Source organism: Anas acuta, chromosome 22 (genome assembly GCF_963932015.1).
Source record: "Anas acuta chromosome 22, bAnaAcu1.1, whole genome shotgun sequence".
Lineage (NCBI taxonomy): Eukaryota > Metazoa > Chordata > Aves > Anseriformes > Anatidae > Anas > Anas acuta.
Window position 1 is genome coordinate 1,530,160 of NC_089000.1, and position 21,374 is coordinate 1,551,533.

The 21,374-nt window shown below is 46.5% G+C and overlaps 1 protein-coding gene across 8 annotated transcripts in view; it reads left to right on the forward strand.

The window, feature by feature from the left end:
* The window catches only part of PAX7 (paired box 7), a 106,218-nt gene that overhangs the window by 37,767 nt on the left and 47,077 nt on the right, over positions 1-21,374 (forward strand). For all 8 annotated transcript variants that reach the window (XM_068658453.1, XM_068658452.1, XM_068658457.1 and 5 more), the window contains exon 6: positions 11,159-11,358. In XM_068658453.1, coding sequence (XP_068514554.1) covers positions 11,159-11,358 — 200 coding nt within the window. The remainder of the gene's footprint in view (positions 1-11,158; positions 11,359-21,374) is intronic.

Genomic DNA, 21,374 nt, shown 5'->3' on the forward strand with positions numbered 1-21,374 from the left:
CAGCTCAGCTAGCAGAGAGCAGCAGAGACAAGCAGAGGGGTTCAATTGCAGGCAAATGTCACAGTCCAGCTTCTCAACACATTTTCAGCGGCAGCCAAAGTTGCTGTTGGCCAACCTGACGAGGGGCATGCTCTGCTTGTGGGCCTTTTTCTCCTGGAGCTGTTAACATTCACGCACTTTGGAGTTTTCTCCGTGGGCTGAAATTAATGTAAAGCCGTGAGTGTTTGTGTGCATCGGGAGAAAAGTAGGCAGGGGAGGGTTATAAATAGAGAGAGAAAGACAGAGGAGCTAGCAGGAGCACAGGGAAGTAAGTGGAAGTGGTGGAGCAAGAGAGGATGTGTATGCACGCAGTGAGTATGCATAAAGCATAAGGGCACGAGAAAGGGAAGGAAGCAGAAGAGGGAAAAAGAGTCAGATATTCTCCTGAGACACCTGCCTTAATGACTTCTACTGCTTCCTTCTGCTTCCACAGACACGGTAGAAGACAAAGTAAAGGAAGCAAAGTGGCTGCTCGTGCCCACTCTCACACACCTCTTGGCTTCAGGCAGTCGCTCTGACATGCAGATAAATGAAGCAGGGCTTGCAAACAGCAGGAGGAATGTGTTTCTCATGTGTGGTTAAGTGGTCTCTGGTGCCTCATTCTCACAGGCTGGTTTTTCAGGGTTGGGAAAGGTTTATGAGGTTAAATTTGTTTATCTTTCCTGAAAGAGTCTTATATTGAAAGGTCTTTAACTCGATGTATCCAGCCAGGGAGGCCCAGAGCTGGAACAGCAGAGGAGCTACAGGACAAGATTAAGGGCCACTGGCAGAGCTATACAGGGGTTGAGGATGAAAATAAAAGAACTTGTCACAAACTGGGATAGAGGAGCAGTGACAGAGCTGTGCAGGGACCCCAGGGCAGGAACAGCAAGGCAGCCATCAGCTGAGATTGAGATGTGCTGGCAGAGTGCATGGGGCCCAGGATTGTAATAGGAAGGGTGGCAGCACTTCAAGTACGTGGGCAGAGGGGTAGTGGGACAAAGTCAGGAGGAACAGAGGATGTCCCAGGCAAGCATCTGTGAAACCTGGATTTGTGCACCTGACTAGGATGCTGGGCACCAAAGATAGCATGTCTGTGCACGAGCGATGCACTGAGTGGGCTGTGCCGAGTGGATTACACTCCTGTGCTGGAGGAAGGTAAATTTTGCTTTAGGTACCACCTGGTATCTAAATGGCTGAGACATGAGCGTGGTGCTTCTTGCTCAGTTGGCGTTGGGGAAAATTCTAAGGAAAAAGCACTGGATCAGGTAAAGGATGAGGGCTTGGGGCAGGGACAAAGGCACACGTTCCCAATATCAGAACCAAGGTGTAAGGGCAAAAGCTGCCTGGAGGTGCCAGTCATCTGGCTGGGCTCCATTCAACATCTCGCTCCTGTGGATCCGAGCGTTGTTTTCCTGAAGGTGTTTGGATAGTGCAGTACCTTTTCTATTGTGGTGCTTGTACCTCTGGGCACCCTCAGAGGGTGGTTGGAGCGCATGCAGGGAGGGGTCAGATATCATATTGTGCACAAAATGAGGAGCCAAACTGGTGCAACGAGCTCCTGGAGGTTCCCCCCCTCATTATAGTGGCTGTGATGTTGTCTACTCTTGCTGCTGGGGGAAAAGCAGCATAGCTGGAGCACGGAGGGGGATTACAGCCAGCTGGGCACCACCAGCATGTCCTTGCATCAATTTGGCCCCCAGCTGGAGCTTCAGACCTGTCAAGGCATGGCATAAACAAAGTATTAGTACTTAGCCTGGGTACCTCTGCCGGGAGCAGGGCTGAAGCAGGACACAGAGTGCCAAGCAAAATGGGTGCGTTTTCTCCCTTGGGTTAGGGTATCGGGAGCTTTCGTCAGCCCCGTGTAGCTGTGTGCCAGTCTTCCTTGCCCAGCTAAAGGGCCTGGCATCCTGTGCTGCAGGCCCGCTGCTCTGGCCTGGGTTTGCTTGCTCCTTTGACAGGTAAGTCAAGGCAGGATCAGCTCTCCCATCATTAATGCTAGCAGGCTTCCAGCACCCCGGGCACCCCTGTGCTACTCTCTGCAGCTCAGACCCTCAACTGGGATGTGTTTGTGCTGCTCCGTCGACTTCCGTACATCTGCGGGAAATTTTTTTAAGGGAACTGGAGAGATGATGCTAAAAAGGGAAGAAAGCAAAAAAGGGAAAACTCCAGGAAAACTGATTGGACCTTTTCTTCTCCTCCTTTCCCCTATATCCCAGCTGGTTTCCCTTTGCTTCCCACTTTTGGGAGCACTATCGATGCCTCTCTGACTGCATCATTTCAATTCAAGTAGAGGAGCCAGCAAGCCCCTGCAGACTCTCTCGTGCAGCCCTCCGCTGGATCCTGCGCCTGCTACAAACACGAGGCTATGAATATTGAAGTGAAAAAGGGGCCTTTTTATGGACTTCACAGATGTGCTGGGGAGTTGGGGCAGGCCTCATTACCTCGGGGTTCTTTAAAAGGCCAAACAAAAGCCAGAAGAAAGAGTGTTAGGGGTGGAGGGGGCAGGGAGGCGAGAACTAGAAAAAAAGTTGAAAGAAAAGAAAAGACGACTGGAGTTGATGGATATTCCATCTGTTTATGTTCAGACCAGTGCTGGGAATTAACAAAGGCTGTTGTAGACATAGGCTCTCTTTCTCCCTGCCTCCCTCCCTATCTTTCTCCAAATGTTCTGGATGATTTGGTTTTGTTCACCACTCGCAAGGAACAGAGTACGTTGTGTTTTTTTGTGACCATGTGTCCTTGCGTGGGGGCAACCACAGCTGGTACCTTGGCTGCCAGGCCCTGATTTGCAGTGGGGTTTGCTGGGGCCCTGATGTCTCTTACGACTTTCACATGCAGAGTAGATGGAGCCTCCGGGGCCAGATCCCTCCCCCGAAATAAAGGAGTACGGCTTCCTGGCTTTTACCAGAGCTGCACTGGTGTACGTCCGCAAAGGAGTGTGCTTCGTCTGTATGCGTGGCACGGATTAGGAATAAGCAAATGGTTAGGGATGCAATTCCTGCTCCTCTGTGGGGCTGGAAAAGCCCTCATCTAGCTTACCTTGGGCTCAAAGCTGGAAGTTATGTTCCCAACCTAAGTAGGCTGCCTGGACAGCTGCGGTCGGCACCAAGAGCAGTGCGGAGGAGAGCATCTGTTGGCTGCATCCTTTCTCCATGCAAGTCCTCAGCTTGGCAAGATGCAAATGACAGATGACTCTCCCAAGGAAAACAAGCCCTCTAGCTTTTTCTTTCCAAAGTCTTGCAACACTCTACTTGTAGTTATTCCTAAACACCTGGCTGGATTTGAGCCCAGAGGTTACTTGTTCAAGGAGATGCAGATGAGTTATAATGGCAAATGGAGGTGAATTCTGGACCCCCGTGCATCCTAAGCACCCTGACCAAGGAGAAGTTTATCTTGTTTAGAGGCATGTATATATTTCATGGTCAAGTGCCAGGTGAGATACTCTCATATAAGAGTTTTATGAGGCAAATTCTGTCAGAGCTGGGAGGAAAGTAACTTTGGGCTGAGTGCTTTGGGAAGTAGGACAGCCAGAACCAGGTAAAGCTTGCCAGACTGATCCAGGTCTTGTCTTCAAGCCCCACACGTGAATGTGGGGCTCCTCCAGGCTGAATCCCTGGGATTGAAGCACGAAGGAAGTCAGACGGCTGCTATAGGTGGTGTGGTTCTCACTGGGGCTGTCCTGCTGGCTGGCTGCATCCCCTCAGCCACTGCAGGAGGTGTGCACGCCTGGGTACCTTTTACATGTGCTCCCTCCTCGTCTATTAAACCTCCAGCATTCCTCTCTCCGTCCTTCCTGCAGCTTCTCCTTCCACATAAGACCATGGTTATTCAGAAGAGATCTTGGCACGGTGAGGGAATTATCAAGCTGCAAAACACCTCTCACTTTGACCTTCACCTTTCCATGTTGCCCCTAGGCATACATGTACACTCTGCCTCCCTGCACCCCTGTTTGAGAGCATCCACTCCACTGTGTTATTTCTAAGTTGTACAACCCATAATGGGCATTGCCTCAGTCTGTGCTTTGGTTACAGCTGGCCAGTTCGGTGCCTGAATAAAAAAAAATAAAAGAAAAAAGAAAAAAAAAAAAGAAGAAAAAAAAAAAAAGAAAAATACCCAAACCTTTATCTCCTAAGGCCCCCACACTAATGCTTTGCTGAACACTGCAGTCCCCAGCTGAGCTGTAAATGACTTTTTCATTTTCCTAGGCCTGCTACCCAGTCTGTTTGGTATTCAAGGGCACCCCACCAACAGGCTCTATCATTCTGCTTGGGCCGAATTACTTGATTAAAACGCATATCAACTATTATGTGATTCGTTTTCTGCCTCTGCTCCACACCACAGCCCTCTAAACTATGTTAAACTGTAATACAGCCACACAGGCATGAGCAAATGCTGGAGAACGGGGAGTTTACCGTTTGGAAAGGGGAGGGAGGGGGAAACCCAAGGTTTATTGTATGGGCTGTGTCTTTTATTTTATTTTATTTTATTTTATTTTATTTTATTTTATTTTATTTTATTTTATTTTATTTTATTTTATTTTATTTTATTTTATTTTATTTTATTATTTTTTTTTTTATCTGGGAATGCACTTGGACATGGGAGGGGGGATGAGAGATGAATTTGAAACAGCTCTGTCTCCTCTTTGCAGTTCCACTTGCTGTTGAATAGGCTTGGAGGTGAGTGGGGCTTATTCTCCACACAAATATGAATCTCTTTCTCATTGTGAGCTCAAGACTTTATCATTTTCCAAGAAGAGAGAAAAGAGGCTGTTCTGGTTTTCGCATTAGGAAGAAAAATCTAGGCAATGCAATTCTGTGTCTGTGATGCTACCACTGTGTCTCCCTCTTTCAGGCTTACCATAGTCTTGTTTGCATTTTGATGGGTTTTGTTTGCTTTCTGCCAGAGGGAAAGGCAGATGCTAAGAAGTCAGGGAGAGTTTCAGCTCTTGCTTTTGAAGCTGTTGACTGCAGGTGCAGTGCAGAGGACATGCTCTGAATAAATGGCTGCGTTTTGCTGATCCTTGGTATCCCACCTGGCTGCTAGCGTGCTTCTGAGGGGTGTGCACCCACCCACACTGCTCCAACAGATGTGCCATGGCTAAGAGCAACAGCAGAGCCCTCTGCCATGTCTTCATCTGACTTTGCTCTACCCAGAGGCTCTGCTATAGATGCACTGGGCAGGATCACACCTTCTGGGGATTGGCCTAGATGATCTTCCAAGGTTCCTTCTGATCCCTAACATTCTGTGATTCTGTGTGATTCTGTCTGTCCCATTGCAGTAGGAACTCTGAAGCATGTAATTATTTACTTGTGGGCTGCACAGGGACTCCTTTTTCTAGCTTATGGACTTATTTTCCTGTATGACTTTTACTCTGGCTCTGCTTTGTCTCCTTAGCAAAGATAGATTTCTGTTTGTTTAGGTAGTCTGATCAGGTGCATGAATACTTTTGTTTTCAATAGCATAGAAAAGCTGCTTATTGCTGCAATATTTTGAGTTCTGCCAAGGGGCTGGTCTCACAAGGAGGTGGAAAAAAGAGCAAGGAGATACCAACATCACAGAACGAGATTGTGGCCTGTTCCAGTCTGAACCTGCTAAATTCAGTAAGAGTGCTTGGAAATAGAGCAGGAATGAAGAGAATAACGCTGTGGCTGTATTGCATATATGCAGATCTTTGTCCCGTTTTATTATTTCGGGCCCTCCTAACAATGTGTACCCACAATCGAGGTATTTCCACCTGTGAGATGAGTGCCTCCTTACTGCCTAGTGGCAATGTGGCTCCGATCATTAAGGCAGTGTAAACATCTAAAGTATCATGTGGCAGGTGAAGCAACCTATCCAAGGTCATCGAGAGCCTCTTTAGCTGTCCTCTAGCATAAAACAGCCTGTCCTGACACTCGTGTATGTACAGGAGTAGTGAAACGTGCATGCGTACGTGTGTGCAGGGATAGCTGCTGGGACACCAAAGCCAACAGCTTTGGTGGATGAAGAGCTTTGTGAATAAGGGGGGGACCGGGTGTGCGGCTGTAATGTGAGGTGCTCAGATCTCAGCGATGCCCTCAAAGTGAGATTTTCCTTCCTCTCTTGTGCCATTAAATCCAAGCTCCCCTGTGGCTGTATTACCTTCCCGGCCAGCCGCCTCCCAGCCTGCTTTTGTGGAGCATCACCATTGCTCCAGCAGTGGCTGGGCGAATTTGCTGAAGCCAATTGTAGCACAAGCGGTGCAGTTAAAGCAAAGCCCTCCACGGAGCCATTCCCTTCCTCCTCTTCATCTCTCCCCTCCAACGCACATTTAATTTTTAGGATGGTGCAGCTGAAAGCAAGAGAGAAAGAGAGAGGAAATGAGAGAGAGGGTGACAAAGAGAAGAAACACTGCAGGAAAAAAACGTGTGATTCCCCTTTACCTGCTAACAAAATCCGAGCCCCGCTTTAATGAATGCGTTTTCATGTCTGGTCCTGTCTGCCAATCGCTCCAGACGGCACCAAGGTGCTTCAAGGCAAGGCAGCAGGTCCTTACAGAGCATCAAGGGCTCAGTCTGAGCCTGGAGTGTCTTGTTGTGGCCGATTCTGCCTAATCCTGTTGATTAATTTAACTCCAGGGCTAAGAAGCGCCCAGAAGCAGTCAATGGAGGTGGAGGAGAGAGAGGGGGAGGAAGGGAAGTAGAAGAGGGAAGGGGCTGTGGAGAGGGAGGACAAATTCAGTCCGTAATTACAGAGGGTTTTCCTTGCTCCTTTCCTCAAGCCCCAGTCTACTTCTGTTCCTTTCAAACCCCTACAAAGAGCTCTGCCCAGCTCATGTTAATTGTACCCCAACCCAAAGCAGCAGCATTATTCAGGAATGTTGAGTTTGTGGGCCGTAATTTACACATTTTCTCATGCTAGAATGGGTCTCAGGACAAGCCCAGGCTTATGTTTGTCCCTGTTCTTATGTCATCCTGAGGGCACACCTGCACCCATGCTCTGGCCACATTTCATTCCACGGGGAGAAAAAACTCTTGGTTTGTGCAGTTTTCTCCTCCCTAAAGATGTGGGACTTGACATTGGTCCATGCAGACCTTCAGCAAGTCCCTTCATGTGGTCTTTGCTCCCCTCTGGCACAGGCTATGCTGGGTCTGATCTGAGAAGGAGCCTCTACATTTGTGTAGCCCCCTCTGAACAGGAGGAAGAAATTAGGAATTTTCACACTTACAAATTTATTTGCATTCCCATATTGAACTTTGTGTTTATTTCCAGAAGTATTGCAAAGCAGAGATTGCAGCAGTTGTTTTTTTTTTTCTTTCTGAGCTACCAAACAGTTATGCTAAATAATAAAGATGAAATAGCTCTTGAACACAGCTCTGGGGTCAGTGTGTCCTGTAAAACACACACTTTTCTTTTTTTTTTTTTTTTTTTTTCCTTTTTCCCTGGCTTGTCCTCCTATGAGATTTTTTTTTCCCCTCCAATCACCTCTGTTGCGTTCTTTTCTGTCAGTCTTCAGCCAGTATGACATCCTGGGGGAGCTGCCTATCGGACAGCTAGCTGTTTCCCATCCTTCATCACAACGAGTGATTGGTAAGCCACACAAGAAGCTGCTGCCGGATATTTCTCCACCTTTCTATTTACCGGGTGTTCACTGCTGTCCGTGCTGACTAACTGCCAGCGCGTGCTGTTACTGCTGCAGTGATTGCCCGGTTGTGCTGGAGGCTGCAAATGGGGATTCTCCCATTGCTCATGCTGCTGGTAGTGCCGTGCATCTGTTTTTCACACAGGGATGTGTGGCAAGAAACGAAGTGTTCAGGTTTTGGATGGATCCCCCCAGACTTGCCTAGCAAGGGAGTTTTTCCTGAGTTACTCTTGCAGCTCTGTGAACCTTCTCCTTGTACAGAAACTTTGTAGAGATTATGGCAACGGTTTGTCTGGCACATTTCAGCCACTTAGGAATGGGAAAAAACCTGTTAGATCTTTGAATAGTATGTTAACAGGTAAAGGAGACTGTTCCCCGACGATAGGGATGCACTAGATAATAGGCTCTTACTGCAGTCTGTCTCAGCCAAAAGACTTTCTATATTATTTAGTGAGTCTGTCTGACAGCAGCAGCTGCATCGTGCTAAGACCAGCTGGTTCCAGACATGCCCTGGGATTTTTCTTGTTCTCTTGGTTTCATCTTTGTAGTCGGGTTGTTGGAGCCTCGGACTTGGCACGAGGCGCTGCGGCTTCTTTTCCCAGCTTTGCTCCTGACTCACAGGGTGACCGTAGGTGTGTGACTTCCTCCATCCCTGCCACGGCTGTAAAATGGAGATGATGCCAGCTGGGAGCTGCTGGGAGGCTTGCGGATAGAAAGTGTTACATCAAATTATGTTGATGAAGTGAAGTGTGGGAGATGAAACGGGTTACAGGCTGTTTTGTGGACTTTCCTCACCTGGGGAGATGCTGGATCCCAGCCTTGCTACAAATGTTGTGAGCAGTTGCACCAAAGAAGTGGTGGGCCATAGAAGATATTAGATATTACAGCATTTCTATCAAGTGGGCAGGAGAAGAGTTATATCTTAAAAAGTCACTTTGATATTTCTGTCACCATAGTTCTTGCCAGGCAGGCTGGGCCTTTGTTGCACCAGGTGTGAAACAGGCCACAGATGATAGCTCCTGTGATAAAGAAGCATCACTGCTACTGTGAGGTGTATTAACCATATAGGATCGTGTATTAGCTATAAAGAAACATGCTCTGCTGCAGAGATAGATGATATTTAACTTTGTGTATTTTCCTTCCCTCCTCACTGTCCCTCTCACATTCCGGACCAAAACTCACCTCTGTCCTTTTTTTTGTATCACCCGAAAAGGTACTAATTAAACCAATAATAGTCAGTGACTTAGGTGATCAACTTAAAGAAATTTACTGTATGCTGTAGGTTTCCAGATGTGCTTTTGCGCAGCGTGGTACTCTGGGGTCCAGATGTGCTTCTACCTGCATCAAATCATCTGGGATGCAGATGTGCAGGGCTGCTATTTTCAAGTACAGATGTTCCTTTTAACCACTTGAGATTCCAGACCTTCCCTGGAAATGGGCATAACCAAAAAGCTAGTTTAGTAACCATTTTCTACTATGTACACTAAAACTGTCTTTAAAATGTTGGACGGATGCTGGTCCCCTGAAGTCAACAGTGAATTTCTCACTGCCTTCAGTGAGAAGTAAAGGGGTTTTGATCTAACAACACAGATGGGTCTGAAGACGCTGTGCATTGGTAAGCCAGAGCTAGAAGAAGGGAGAGCTTTGAAGTGGTGGCTTTGCTTAACTGGAGTTACTCGGTTCTGACATCGCGTCCTCACAGCGAAGCCTCAAGACAATAAAAGCATTTTTGTATTGTAGCAACTGAATTCAGTGGCATTTTGTGATCTTCTCAGTATAAACAAGTGAGCTCCGATGGGATGTTGGCCTCCTCCTCCTCAAACGGCCACCATTCTTGAGCAGCTGTTGGGGAAGTCACAGCTGTCGTTCCCAGCTCTGAAAAGAAAAAGGCAGACTTTGGGTGATGATAGCATAGGACCTGAACACAAAGCACTATTACTAACGTTAAGGAACTTTATTGTCAAGGTGAGCATATGTAAGTCCCATTTCTAATCCCAAATTAGGAAAGGTTTACCTAAAAGGAAAAAATAAAATGTGAGCATGGTGTTTTAGCTCTGTCATATGTTTGTACAGTTATTCTGAAAGATAAGCCAAGCGTGGTTAAAAAAATAATAATATTGCACATTTAATGAGCTTCTTATTTTCATGAGAGTGAGTAAAAAGGTGGGTAACATTGGTAGTGGGATGGTTGGACCAGATAATCTTGGCACATCTTCTCCAACCTCAGTGATTCTGTGATCCTAAGCTGGCAGAGGCCAGATCTCTCACCTAGCTGAAAGGCTCCACACATCATGTTCTTCTTTCTCTAGTGCTGTGATCCCTTGGCATATTTTTCACTGTCCCAAAGACAGACATAAAGTTTTGTCCTAGCTGAGATCCTCCATACGTCACTGCATACGTGCACTGCAGGGAAGCAATAACCTGAAGCCTCGGGCACAGATTTCTGAAACTGCAGCTTTGTACCCTGAGAGGCTTCTCACAAACACTGGGGATGCAGCTAACGCCGTTCTGTGTGTCCCATCTAAAATCCATGGGTCTGGCTCTAGCCTTGGTGTAAATCAACATAGTGCCTTCTGCTTTACCGCTGGATAACAAAAGGAACAGAACTGGGCTTTCTCCAGCTCTATTTGGGTTTATGGTTTGATAGCACCTTCTGCGCCCTGCAAACAGTACTCACTGTCAGCAAGCCCTGCTTAATTTTGCTCAGACAAGAGCTGGCATCATCTGCTGGCTATGGAGGAGAGAGAAAAGCAAAGCGCCTGAGAAGGGGATTGGTTTGGCCTGGGGTTCATGGTAGGGAGAAGGGAAGGGCAGAGATCCAGGGCAAGGGAAGGTGGAGGAAATGGGTGAACAAACAGAGCTTGGTGGAGGACTTTTGTTCACCTTAATGCTCACAGAGTCTGACCTTCTGTAAAATGCCCACTGAAATTTGCAAAGTAAGAGAAGAAGAACTGTGTCCTGTGGGCAGTGCAACACAAAGATGAAGGGGAGCAGGATATGTTTTTCCCAAATGCAAAAGTTCCTATTTCTCCTTTTCTTCCCAAGGTTTTTTAAAAACTTGAAATATCAAACACTAATACTTAAAAAAAACACAAGAGAAAAATAGCTGCAGAAGCCAAAGTGTCATGTGTTGAAATCTTTGTGCACTCGTTTCAGTTTCTACATATGTTCAATGTAAAATGTGCAGCTCTTAAAAACAGTCATTCCAAACTAAAAATGGAAATTTATTGAAATAACATAAATCAACAACTGGAAGCTCTTTCACTGTAACCACTGTGGACGTTGAGCCATCCCATTCATGCAAACAAATTTGATTTTGTTAAATTGTCTTTTTACAATGTGGGGAAAAAATAGTAGAAGGAAACTACAGTAGCAGTAGAGAGCTGATAGCTATATTGCACAGGGACAGATAATTTGTTTTGATGGACGCTTTCATTACAGAACTGAGATTACTGCGATGCCGAACTGTTTCAACAGCCTTTCTCCCTATTGCTTTTTACCCATGCAAACATAATTTCGTACTTCTCTCCTACCCAGGTAACAGGCTGGATGAAGGCTCTGATGTTGAATCCGAACCAGACCTGCCTTTGAAGCGTAAGCAACGCCGCAGCCGAACCACCTTCACCGCTGAGCAGCTGGAGGAGCTGGAGAAGGCCTTTGAAAGGACCCACTACCCAGACATCTACACACGAGAGGAGCTCGCTCAGAGAACCAAGCTCACTGAGGCCCGAGTTCAGGTAAGAACGAGAACCGGCGCATGGCGAGTCAACCTGGTGGCAGAGCTTCTTGCTTACCTTGGGGGAAAGGAGGTGGTAGCACTGGGGAGGAGGGTGCTGAAAGGTGGTAATTTGGTTGCACCTCTTCTCTGGAGCCCCATTCACAAGAATCTGAGGCAAAAATCCAGCTCTGTAGATTCCCACGTTCCCATGAATTTGCAGATATGCCATTTGTATTTGGCCTGTTGCAGAGGTACCAGCTGGAGGATTTCCATCCAGGTTGGGACTAGGAGCCAAACTTTCCCTAACTTGGCAAGGCGCTCAGCTCTGTTTTCTGTGTGAGGAAATTCCTCCATTTGCCTAGGAGGAAGCAGCGTGTGTGTATGTTTGTATTTGGGGTGTTTTAGGAGAAATCACGCCATTTACCAACCTCGCCCAGGGGAGCAGATCATATTTTGCAAAGTTTGCAAGTTGTGTGTGTGAATTTTCATAAAACTTTTTTTTCTCCCCCCGATCTCCAGAGAGTACAAAACGGGCGGGGGGAGGGAAGAAGAGGGGAGGAGAAGGAAGGGAGGGTTTGGAGCCGGGGGACGCTGACATCTACACGATTAATAGCCCTTGTGGGAACTCCACACAGAGACCCTTATGTCTTCCAGATAAAGGCTGGGTCAGCAGTGTGTGCAAACATGCAGAGGGATAAGGAGTGTGAACAGATCGGGGGGTATAATAGAGTCCCTTGGGGAAAGGGAAGGAAAGGGGGAGGGATTGGGGATTGTGCTGGGTTAAAGAAGTGAAATGGAGACCCCAGCAGTCCGTCCTCCGTGTGGCTGGTGTGATTAGGTTTCAGGCTAAGCACAGGGCTCTCTGCACACACAGCCAACAGTTGAATTGCGGGCAGAGAGAGGAGGGAAAGTACTCCAGGCTTGTGGCAAGGACACAGACAATTAACCTGCTTCTCCAGAACAAAACAGGCTTTTTTTTTTTTTTTTTTTTTTTTTTTTTCTGTTGTTCTGTGGTTCTCACGATAATGAGCTTGATGTGATTGCTCAGAAGCCAAAAGCGCCAAAAGTTTCTGCTGTTTTCCCTGAGCTGTCTGGGCATGGATGTTTCTGCCACACACCTGGGATGTTCCCTGGCTAAGGACTTTTCCCAGTGTTAAGCCAGCCACAGCCCTGCAGCAGACGCATCCTTACATCCCTCCAGCTTCCTCCTGGGAGGTGCCAGGTTTTCCCGAATCCATCATCCCTCGTGGTCTGCCTTATAAAAACACCAAAAAGGAAATCTGGTGAACTTTAAGCTGCTTCCAGTTTTGATCTTAGTCAAAAGGCTTTGTCAGAGTATTCAACAGTAAGAGTGTTAATTTGCTAGACATGCAGGACCTTAGTTAGATGGAGACTGGGAAAAGCGGCTAATTTAGGGAACTAATCTACTAAATGTTGGAATGTGTGGATTCCCCCGTTTTTGTTTTTCATATTCCACTCCTCATTGCTCTTGCTTGTGTAGATGAACATAAAGTTGTTAATGGAGTTGCAAAAAGTAAAAAAAGGGCATTTCAAGAAAGAGCAGAGTTCAGGTAATACCTTGTCATGGGGTAAGAGAAAACCTGCATTGTGTGAGCTGTGATGAGGACATGCTAGGGAGGATGGGAAGAGCCTTGAAGTGCCAGGGAGTGCAAAAACAGAAGCAGATTCTCTCTTTTTCCAAGGGGTTCTGGCCTCACCGTGACAAGACCGGGAGAAGGGAGGGAGGTGAGAGCAGAGAAAGGGAAAGCTAAATAAATAAATAAGGAGAACCTTTCCCTTGTCTCAAGCTGTGATCTCTGAATCCCCCTACTTGCTCCCAGGCAGCTTGCATGGAGGTTTCTGCCAGGGCTCCACAAGCAGCTGTTCTCCGAGGCACATTCCTGATGGCTTTCTCATTCTGACATCCTGGCAGGCTCAGCTTCTTCCCACCACTTTTAAGCCTGCCGCCCCTTGTAAAATTTTCTGGATATCAGAGCAGATCTTTTACTGGCTCTCGGGACCTACAAACATTAGTCAATCAAGTTTTTGTGGGGGGGAGGAAAAAGCCACACACACACACACATAAACGCACTCACATGCACCATCCAGCAGGATATCTTCTACCGCATTATAGTCGTACTCCTGTCTCAGAAGAGTTTCTAAGGCCAAAAGGTGCACTTTTGGGTTAAAGATAGCTGCAATAACAGTAGGTCTGGCTGAGACCAGGGTTTCTGGGTGTTAAGGGCCATGCTAACATCTACCCAGAGACAGACTTTGTCTGCAGAAGCTCATCACATTAGCATATAATATGGAAGGTGGACGTATGAAAAGTACTTGGTGACCCGTGGTCACAAAAGAGACTTGAGAGTAGCCCTTACTGCTCCTTGGTGCTTGTTCATTCCTCATCCATCTTCTGGACCTGTGCCTTCTGTCTGCTGTGCAGCCATGTCCCTTGATCAAACCCATCTCTGAAGCAGAGCTCAGATGTTGCTACCCAGCTTTCTGACTGTGTCGTGTATTAACACCACCCCTGCACTGCAATCCCATTGAGCTAATCACTGCTCCAGCACTGACCAAAAACAAGAAGGTCTGTGCATACATTCTCCTTGCTCCTTTCTCCTGCTCAGCTCTCTGCTTTACCACCTGAAAGATGAACCTGCCTAGGTCTCATTCATTCCCTCTGATACCTGAGTGTTCACGTACTGTAATCTCCTCCACATGAAAAGCTGATAGCTCTGTTAAACTTTATTGGCAGGCCTTAGAGCCCGGCCAGTCCTGCAGCTGTCGAGCTAAGTGGAAGTTTGACACGTTGACAGCTAATAAAATCCACAAGCTGAACAACAAGAAGAGGTGGAGGGGGAGCACTTCCAAGCTCACATTTCTCATCTGCTAGGAAGATCACGGGAGGGTGAGCAATATTTTAGCAGGGTCACGGCAGTGTCTGTGTGGGTTAGATGCAGGATTCCAGTGTTCAGGCTTCAACACGCCATACGGTGTGAGACATTAAAAGGTTAATCCCAAACACAGCGCAGACTGCCATGGATTTCCGCACAACCAGGATTATGGTGCCAGATCTGTGCTGAGTGAGGCCACCAGTGGAAATTCCCACTGACTTGTTTTTGTGCAGGGCAATGTCTTGACTCATGTGGCCACACAAATTGTCCAGTCCTGAACAAATTCCTGCCCATCTGCATGGTCCCATTTCATCACTTCCAGAAAACAAGTTGCTGAATCCAAGTGTTCATGGATTTTAAAATTAAGTCTAACAGCTAAGCATTTCACTTAGTGAATTTAATGGAAGCTTTGATTTTGATCTGCAGTGTATTCTGTGTTTTTATACTATTTTTTGCAACTGCATAACTGACAGCGTTAAAGTTCTTATATGGAAAAAACAACCTTAATGGGATTCTCTGATAATTTTGAACCTCTTCTCACTGGTATTTCTAGAGAATGGACATTTTTCAGAACAACCCATTTCTCACGAATGGTTTCAGCTTTGTCAGTATAGCATTTTTCAGTAGGAAAATAGTTTTGTCAGAAATTCGTATTTAAGTGTGGAAATGACTTCTCGAGGCAGCACCGGTGTCAGTGTCAGAAGAGACACCAGGTACATCAGTCATAGGGCTAGCGAGTTGAACCTAATCCTTCTCTTAGATGATCCCATTTGTGGATCTGTTTGGCCAAATGTGTTGTAATTTGAAGGCTAGTCACAAACAAACATCAGTGCTTTTTTCAATTTGATATTTGAACTCTATCAACAAAAAGAATATCAGGTAAAACAAAGGAGAACGCATGCCCAAATTGTCCCCAGACTGGCCCCACAATCCCAAGTCATTTGGAAATGTGTGTGCTGGAAATGTTTTTCACAAATAGACCTCAGTGCATAGGTTCCCACCCAAACAGCCCCTCTCCCTTCACCCTACTGCTGTAATGACTCAGACATGACAGGCTCCAAAATATTATCTCAAAAGGCTTTCCTAGAAACCCACCAAAATTGTTCCCAAAAAAATAGATGGCAGCTTCTCAGTGTGATTCAGATGGTCCTACCATAGGCAGCTGGGTACAAGCATGCATACTGCAAGCAAGTACGTTAATTCTAGTTCCTATAGTCTAGGCAGTGGGCACTTTCTGGAATTAAATCAAAAATGAGAAGGGGTGGGTGCCTTGTGATGCTGATCTCTGTTATTAATTCCCAGGAAATTCCATGCACTGAGAAACCGTTATTTCAATAACAAAATTAAACTGGAGAGCAGGAGTCGCAACCCAATGCTTTATTGATCATTTTTATGATGGAAACCATTGTGATTTCTGCCTGGGAGAAAATGGATGTTTCATTTAATAAAAAGGCTCAGAGCAATTCTGTCTCTGAAATCTCGGTGCATTTCTAGGCTACTCACATAATATGTATTTTATGACACAGTTTCAAACTGTAGTAAACAGCCATATTCTAGATCACGCTGCAGCGGCTCAGACATGCCGAATGGAGCACCAGAAGAGAAATGCCATTCTATTTTGCTTGAAATTTTTTTCACAAAGCAATTCTGTTCTCAGTGTGAAGGAGCTCAAACCACCATTCCCCCGTTTCCCAGCAGCTCTCTGCTGTCTATGCAGAAAATACACAGATTTCGTGGGAACTTCTCAGCTCTCTCTCTGCTCTGTGCTAGTGGGGACCGCGGTGCTTTCACCAGCTGTCCCTGCGGTCAGGATGCCCTTGAGATGGTGCTTTACGAAGGCGTCATGTGGAAGGATGGTGCGGTGACAGCCAGGCTTCCTCTAGCTCTGAGCATAAGCTGGAGTCATGAAAAGCTGCTGGAGCCTAACGCTGTTTGCCTGGTGTTTGGATTCCCAAACTCTTTGAGAAGCGTCCAAACTGGCCCTTCTGAGGCAGTCCCCCTCCCTTAAAGGTCGGCTGGGAATGTTTTCTTTCTTCCTGAGGGTCCGACTCGTTTACATTTCTTGTGAAGAGAGCTGCGATGAGGTTATGACACAACAGCTGCCCCGTGTTTTTGGCAGCAGCTGGGGCACCGAGAGGCCGTGCGGAGGAGCTGGGAGCTGGAGCTCTTGTTGGCAGAGCCTGGCTTGGCACTCTCCTTTTCCACGGCACGGGGCCAACCGCAACTCTCGCGCCCCAGAGCGCCCGGATAGATGGCCTGCGGCGAGAACAGCCCCTGGCACTGCGGTGGCTGGCCCGTGAGAACCGCAGCAGTGCTGCCGGTGCGTGTGGCCAGGCACGGCGAGGGACCCACGGCGCGGTGCCAAGCGGCATCCAGCTCCCGAGGGAGGTCAGGGTGAGGGCAGCGTGCAGTTCCAGGCAGCTGAAAGGAAGCGGCTCCGCAAGGTAAAGCCAGCAAGGGCTGAGTGCTGCTGAGATGGCAGTGGGGTCTGGATGCTTCCCTGGAGGCGGCTAAGGGAGATCCTGCTACAGAAGGATGCAGATGATGAGAGGGAGAGGTTGGTAACCAGCCTCGTACAACGCATCTTGTAAGTTTTCATTCGCTTAGGGAATCGGTGCTGGATGTCTCACAGTGTTGCTGCTGTTCTTTCACATCCCTCCAGCCTGAATTATAAGCAGAAATGCAATTGGATTGCAGAGGAACCAACGACACACTCGCCCCAGCTAATATCCTCCAAATAAGCCCTTGATCCATCTACTTGCGACAGAAAAAAAAATAAATTAAAACAAAATGTAAAGTAAATTTTCAGATATCCAAACTGCAGCGGCAAGTCCTTTTTGACCTAAATTTTCCTAAAGCTAGAGGTGATCTCTTGAAATTGCGAGCACATCCTTTGCCCACATCTAGGGACTTCCTTAGAAAAGCATCAGCACTTTTGGTATTTGTAGGAGAATTACAGTAACCAGCACCCTTGGAAATAGAAATGTCCCATTCATGGGGGACAAAGTCCCAGCTGCATCAGCCTTAAGGGCATCTTGCTGGAGAGAGTCAGCATTATTTCATTAAGTATGAAATTTACTGAAGATGAAGATGATAAACTTAATCCTGTAGTCCTTCTAGCAAAACATTGCTTGAAATCAACTGGAATGAATACAAACTTCAGAACTTGCTGTATAATTTGACAAGACCAGCTTGGTTTGTACGTGTGGGGCAGGGAAAATGTAGGAAACAATTGGAGTACTTTATGTCAGATAGTGCTCCTTTGAGCTTGCTGGCTTCCGCAGATGGAGGAATCCATTTGATACAGTAAAAAGTGGTTTTTAGGAAAAATCACGGATTTTGGTGTTGAGATTCAGACAAGTCAGTTCTGGGTTTTGCTTGTTTGTCCTATTCTGCTTTTCTTGGTCTGCTTTGGACCAAGGAGCAGAACTGCCACCCTCACGGTCACAAGCTGAAAAGGGGATCGCCTAAACAATGTGGGAACAATTTACTTTTCTTACAAAGGCAAGAGGGCCCAGAGGCCAAAGCAATGAACTAGGTCCCAGTGCCTTGGATGAAACCGTTGTGTGTAACACTGCGCACTCAGCTGGTCTAAATGGAAGTCAGTGAAGTTGCACTGATTTATAGCAGCAGAGTGTCTGTCCCATTGTATTGAAAACAAACAGGGCCTCCGAGAGGTTTTATGAGGAGAACCTTTATCCCAAAATTTCCAGTTCAACAAAGGTGGACCAAAATGATTCTCCCACGCTTTGTTCATCTGCCCTGCGCTGAAGCTCTGATGCTAGCAGAGCTGCTGCCTTGTGTGTGCCAGGTGAAGTGAGCACATGAGCCAGCACGCACGGTGCTCAGGCTGTCCTCAACCTCCCCAGCTGAGGAGGTTTTCTATTTACTGGGGCACCACTGTAATAGATTCAGCTTGGTCAATAATGGAGAACGTTTATAACAATCAGAGGTAGGCATTGCAAGGGTTTGTTAAGCTTTAAGCCCCTTCCCACAGTGTTTAAGTTATTGTAAAGGCTCATAGCTTTTCCTTGCAAAGAAAATCTCGATAGTGTAACTCAACGTGCTGCTGGTTTGCTGCTAAAGCCCAGTCTATATCCAGGCAAACAACAGCAGCAAGAAATCTACCCCAACATCTCATTCACCTCAGTGAGGTGTGAACATCAAAGCCTATTCTGAAATGTTTAAATGCAACTCAAACACCATTAAAACTGGGCCATCTAAGAAGCAAGTGAGCAAGTGCAGAGGGAGCACTTCATAAAATGCACCGTCTTGCACCTGCTTTATGGCAGCACTGAAGTCATCCAGATGTCTTCAGACTTCCACAAGTCCCATTCACCCTCAGACACAGAGTTTATAAAGATAAGCAGATAAATAAAACAGAGGTTTTATTTATTTAACAGAATTTTCTCTTACGACTTAAGTAATCACTGAGAAGCACAGTATGTAAAAAATAGATCTGGAAAATGCAATAGCATCAGCAAACAGTCATTCAGAATCCCATAGCTATTTCTTTCAATTATATATATATATATCTATATATATATATTTTTTTTTTTGTAAGTATGAACTCCCTCGTAACAGTAAATGGTGAAGCTGTATCGCTGGTCAGCGTTGGGTTTGGAGATGTGAAGCCATGAGTTCAAACATGGGCTTAGACAGGATGTCTCAGCACAGAAGTGGACAGACGGACCTGCTCCATTTTTTCTGCCTCCTGTTTCCATGTCTGGAGGATGCAATCTATCAGCAGTTACAAGGTGTTCGTACTGTGATGATCATTTAAAGGTAGAGATGGCTTTTTGGTTGAGGAAGCGTTTATGTCACAACTCATTCATGGATAGCTACTCAAAGGCTATACATAATATTGCAAGAGTAAAGTAACTTGTGCCTTAATGAAATATTTCACTGCCAACAATGGTTTGTTTAATAAAAAGCAGTTTGCAAAAAAAAAAAAAAAAAAAAAGCATTTACCAGAAACTGTTCAAATTCTTCAGAAGAATGTTATAAATAGCTAACACCTTCAGGAACAGGGATATGCCAGGAGAAATATAGGCTAAATTCATTGGATAATCTCATTTGTGAAGAATCATTTGTTCTGCTCCACTAACCTTGTTTAATATTTATCTTAACCGTATCACCCACAAGTGACAGAGGCTCAGTGTTTTGGGCACTGAGCCAAAGTGTCACCAGATACTGCTGTATCCTTACACGCACAGATAAAATCTGCGTGCCTAAAATCTGTGCACTGCTAGGGGCTTTTTTTCTTGTTTTGTAAAGAATTATCTCAATAGCCTTGATGATGTTCGTATGTCCCTGATGTCTGTTTTTTGCACCCCTTAGCACCTGGCATCACTAAACTGCTGTAGGGCCTTGCAGGACCCCATCTCACTGTGATGTCTTGGCCCTTCCAGCCTGGGAAGAAATTAGGATGGAGCTGTAACTACCTTGGGTCTCTCATCAGTGCTGCTGCTAGAGCTCCTCTCTCTGAAAGCCTACTGCATCAGCCGCCTGGAAAGCCCAGGGTCTGCAGCTTTTATGATAGTGTGGACAAGGTGAGGAGGCACTGCAGGGACCTGCCCTGCTGCCGGGGAGAACCTGACCTGGCACAGCCTCCCCCATGCAACCTGGGGAGGGACCTCGTCAGATTCTGGTGGAGTTTGTGTGCTTGCTTGGGATGGATGATTCTTTTCCACCTGGTTTCTGCAGCCTCTTGGGCCTGTGAAAGCAAACACATGTTGCATCCCTTCCATGCTGCTGGAGAGCAAGGGCACGGCTTGGCTTTTCCATCCCTGTTTCCATTTATGAGCTCATTTATCCCATCCATCTTTCTCCAACATCAAGTCCTGATTAGGCTGAGCAGGAACACAACAGGCTTTCTTTCCCACAGGAGGCTCTTTTTGACCTTCCTTTCCTCTCCTTGTCTGACAAATTGTGGGAGCTGACCCATATCTCAGCGGCTGCAGGGATAATTCAGTCCAGCCCCATCCTGGCAGGCAGCTGTCTCTGCAGCCCTTCTCCACTGTTCTGCTGGTTGAGAACAAGTGGCTGGGACATCTCGGGCCAGTCCTTGGCAGGGTTGGGTGCAAGTGTTCGTGTTAAATAAGAACCAGTGCTAACCTTTGCCCCAAACCCACTCTGACTGGGAGGATGTGCTCTTCAGCTGGTTCTGCAAGGCAGATGATGAATTGAAGAGGTTTCGTAGTCTTTCCGTGCCTCCCTCTCCCGTCTGGGAAGGGGATGGTGCAGGTATGGCTGAGTGACGTTCTGCAGTGTGTCTGGGCCCTGGGCACGGCTGGAACACGAAGAACCTGCTAGGATGTAATCTTTTAACTTGTTTTCCATACAGGCACTTCTGTATCTATGCACTTGCCCTCAGCAGAGCTGAGCAGTGTATGTAACACATCTCCTGTCTATATAATGCATTTTTTGGAAGCCAATTAATGTGGACAAAAGCCCCAAATATCTCTAGCAGGTATGAACTGTTGCCTTCAATGACCTGTATTATACATGTACTGCCATACCTTTGGCAAGCAGCATATTTAAACAGCACGAGGTCTCTTTGCTATGCATAGAGAAATGATTGTGAAGAACTTGTTAAGAAGCAGCAGGTTTCTGCAGTGCCAGTTTTTCTGCTCTTGGGTTCTTCACACAGTCCTTTTTGCAAGTGCTGGCTGCCCTGGTCCCAGCATACAACCGTAATTGTGCAATTCTGCCCCAGCAGCCTCTCAAACACCATCTCCACAGGCAGACCAGCAGCTTCAAAACTTCTTCCCCTTCCCATCTTCTTCCCACCAGTCTGGGTTTAGCAGACGTAGCCTTCACCCTGGGCTTAACATGGTGTAACAGTATCCTCTGGCAGGGGGAATCTTTAGTGGCTGATAAAACCTTAACTGTTGTGAAATGAAAGCAGGTTCCCTTTGAAGTGCGCCTCGCATTACAGTTAGATGCTTTAGCCTCTATATTTTAACTACCAATAAAATGATTTATAAGCATAAAGGCCTGAGCCACCTTTAAGGCGGGGGAAGGGAAAGAATTGCTAACGTCATTAGCTGGAATGTATCTGCTTTTTTTTTCTGTGGGTTATAAGTAAGGGGCAGAATCAACCTGTTTGGGCCATGAAATGCCCCTTCCTCTGCACGGG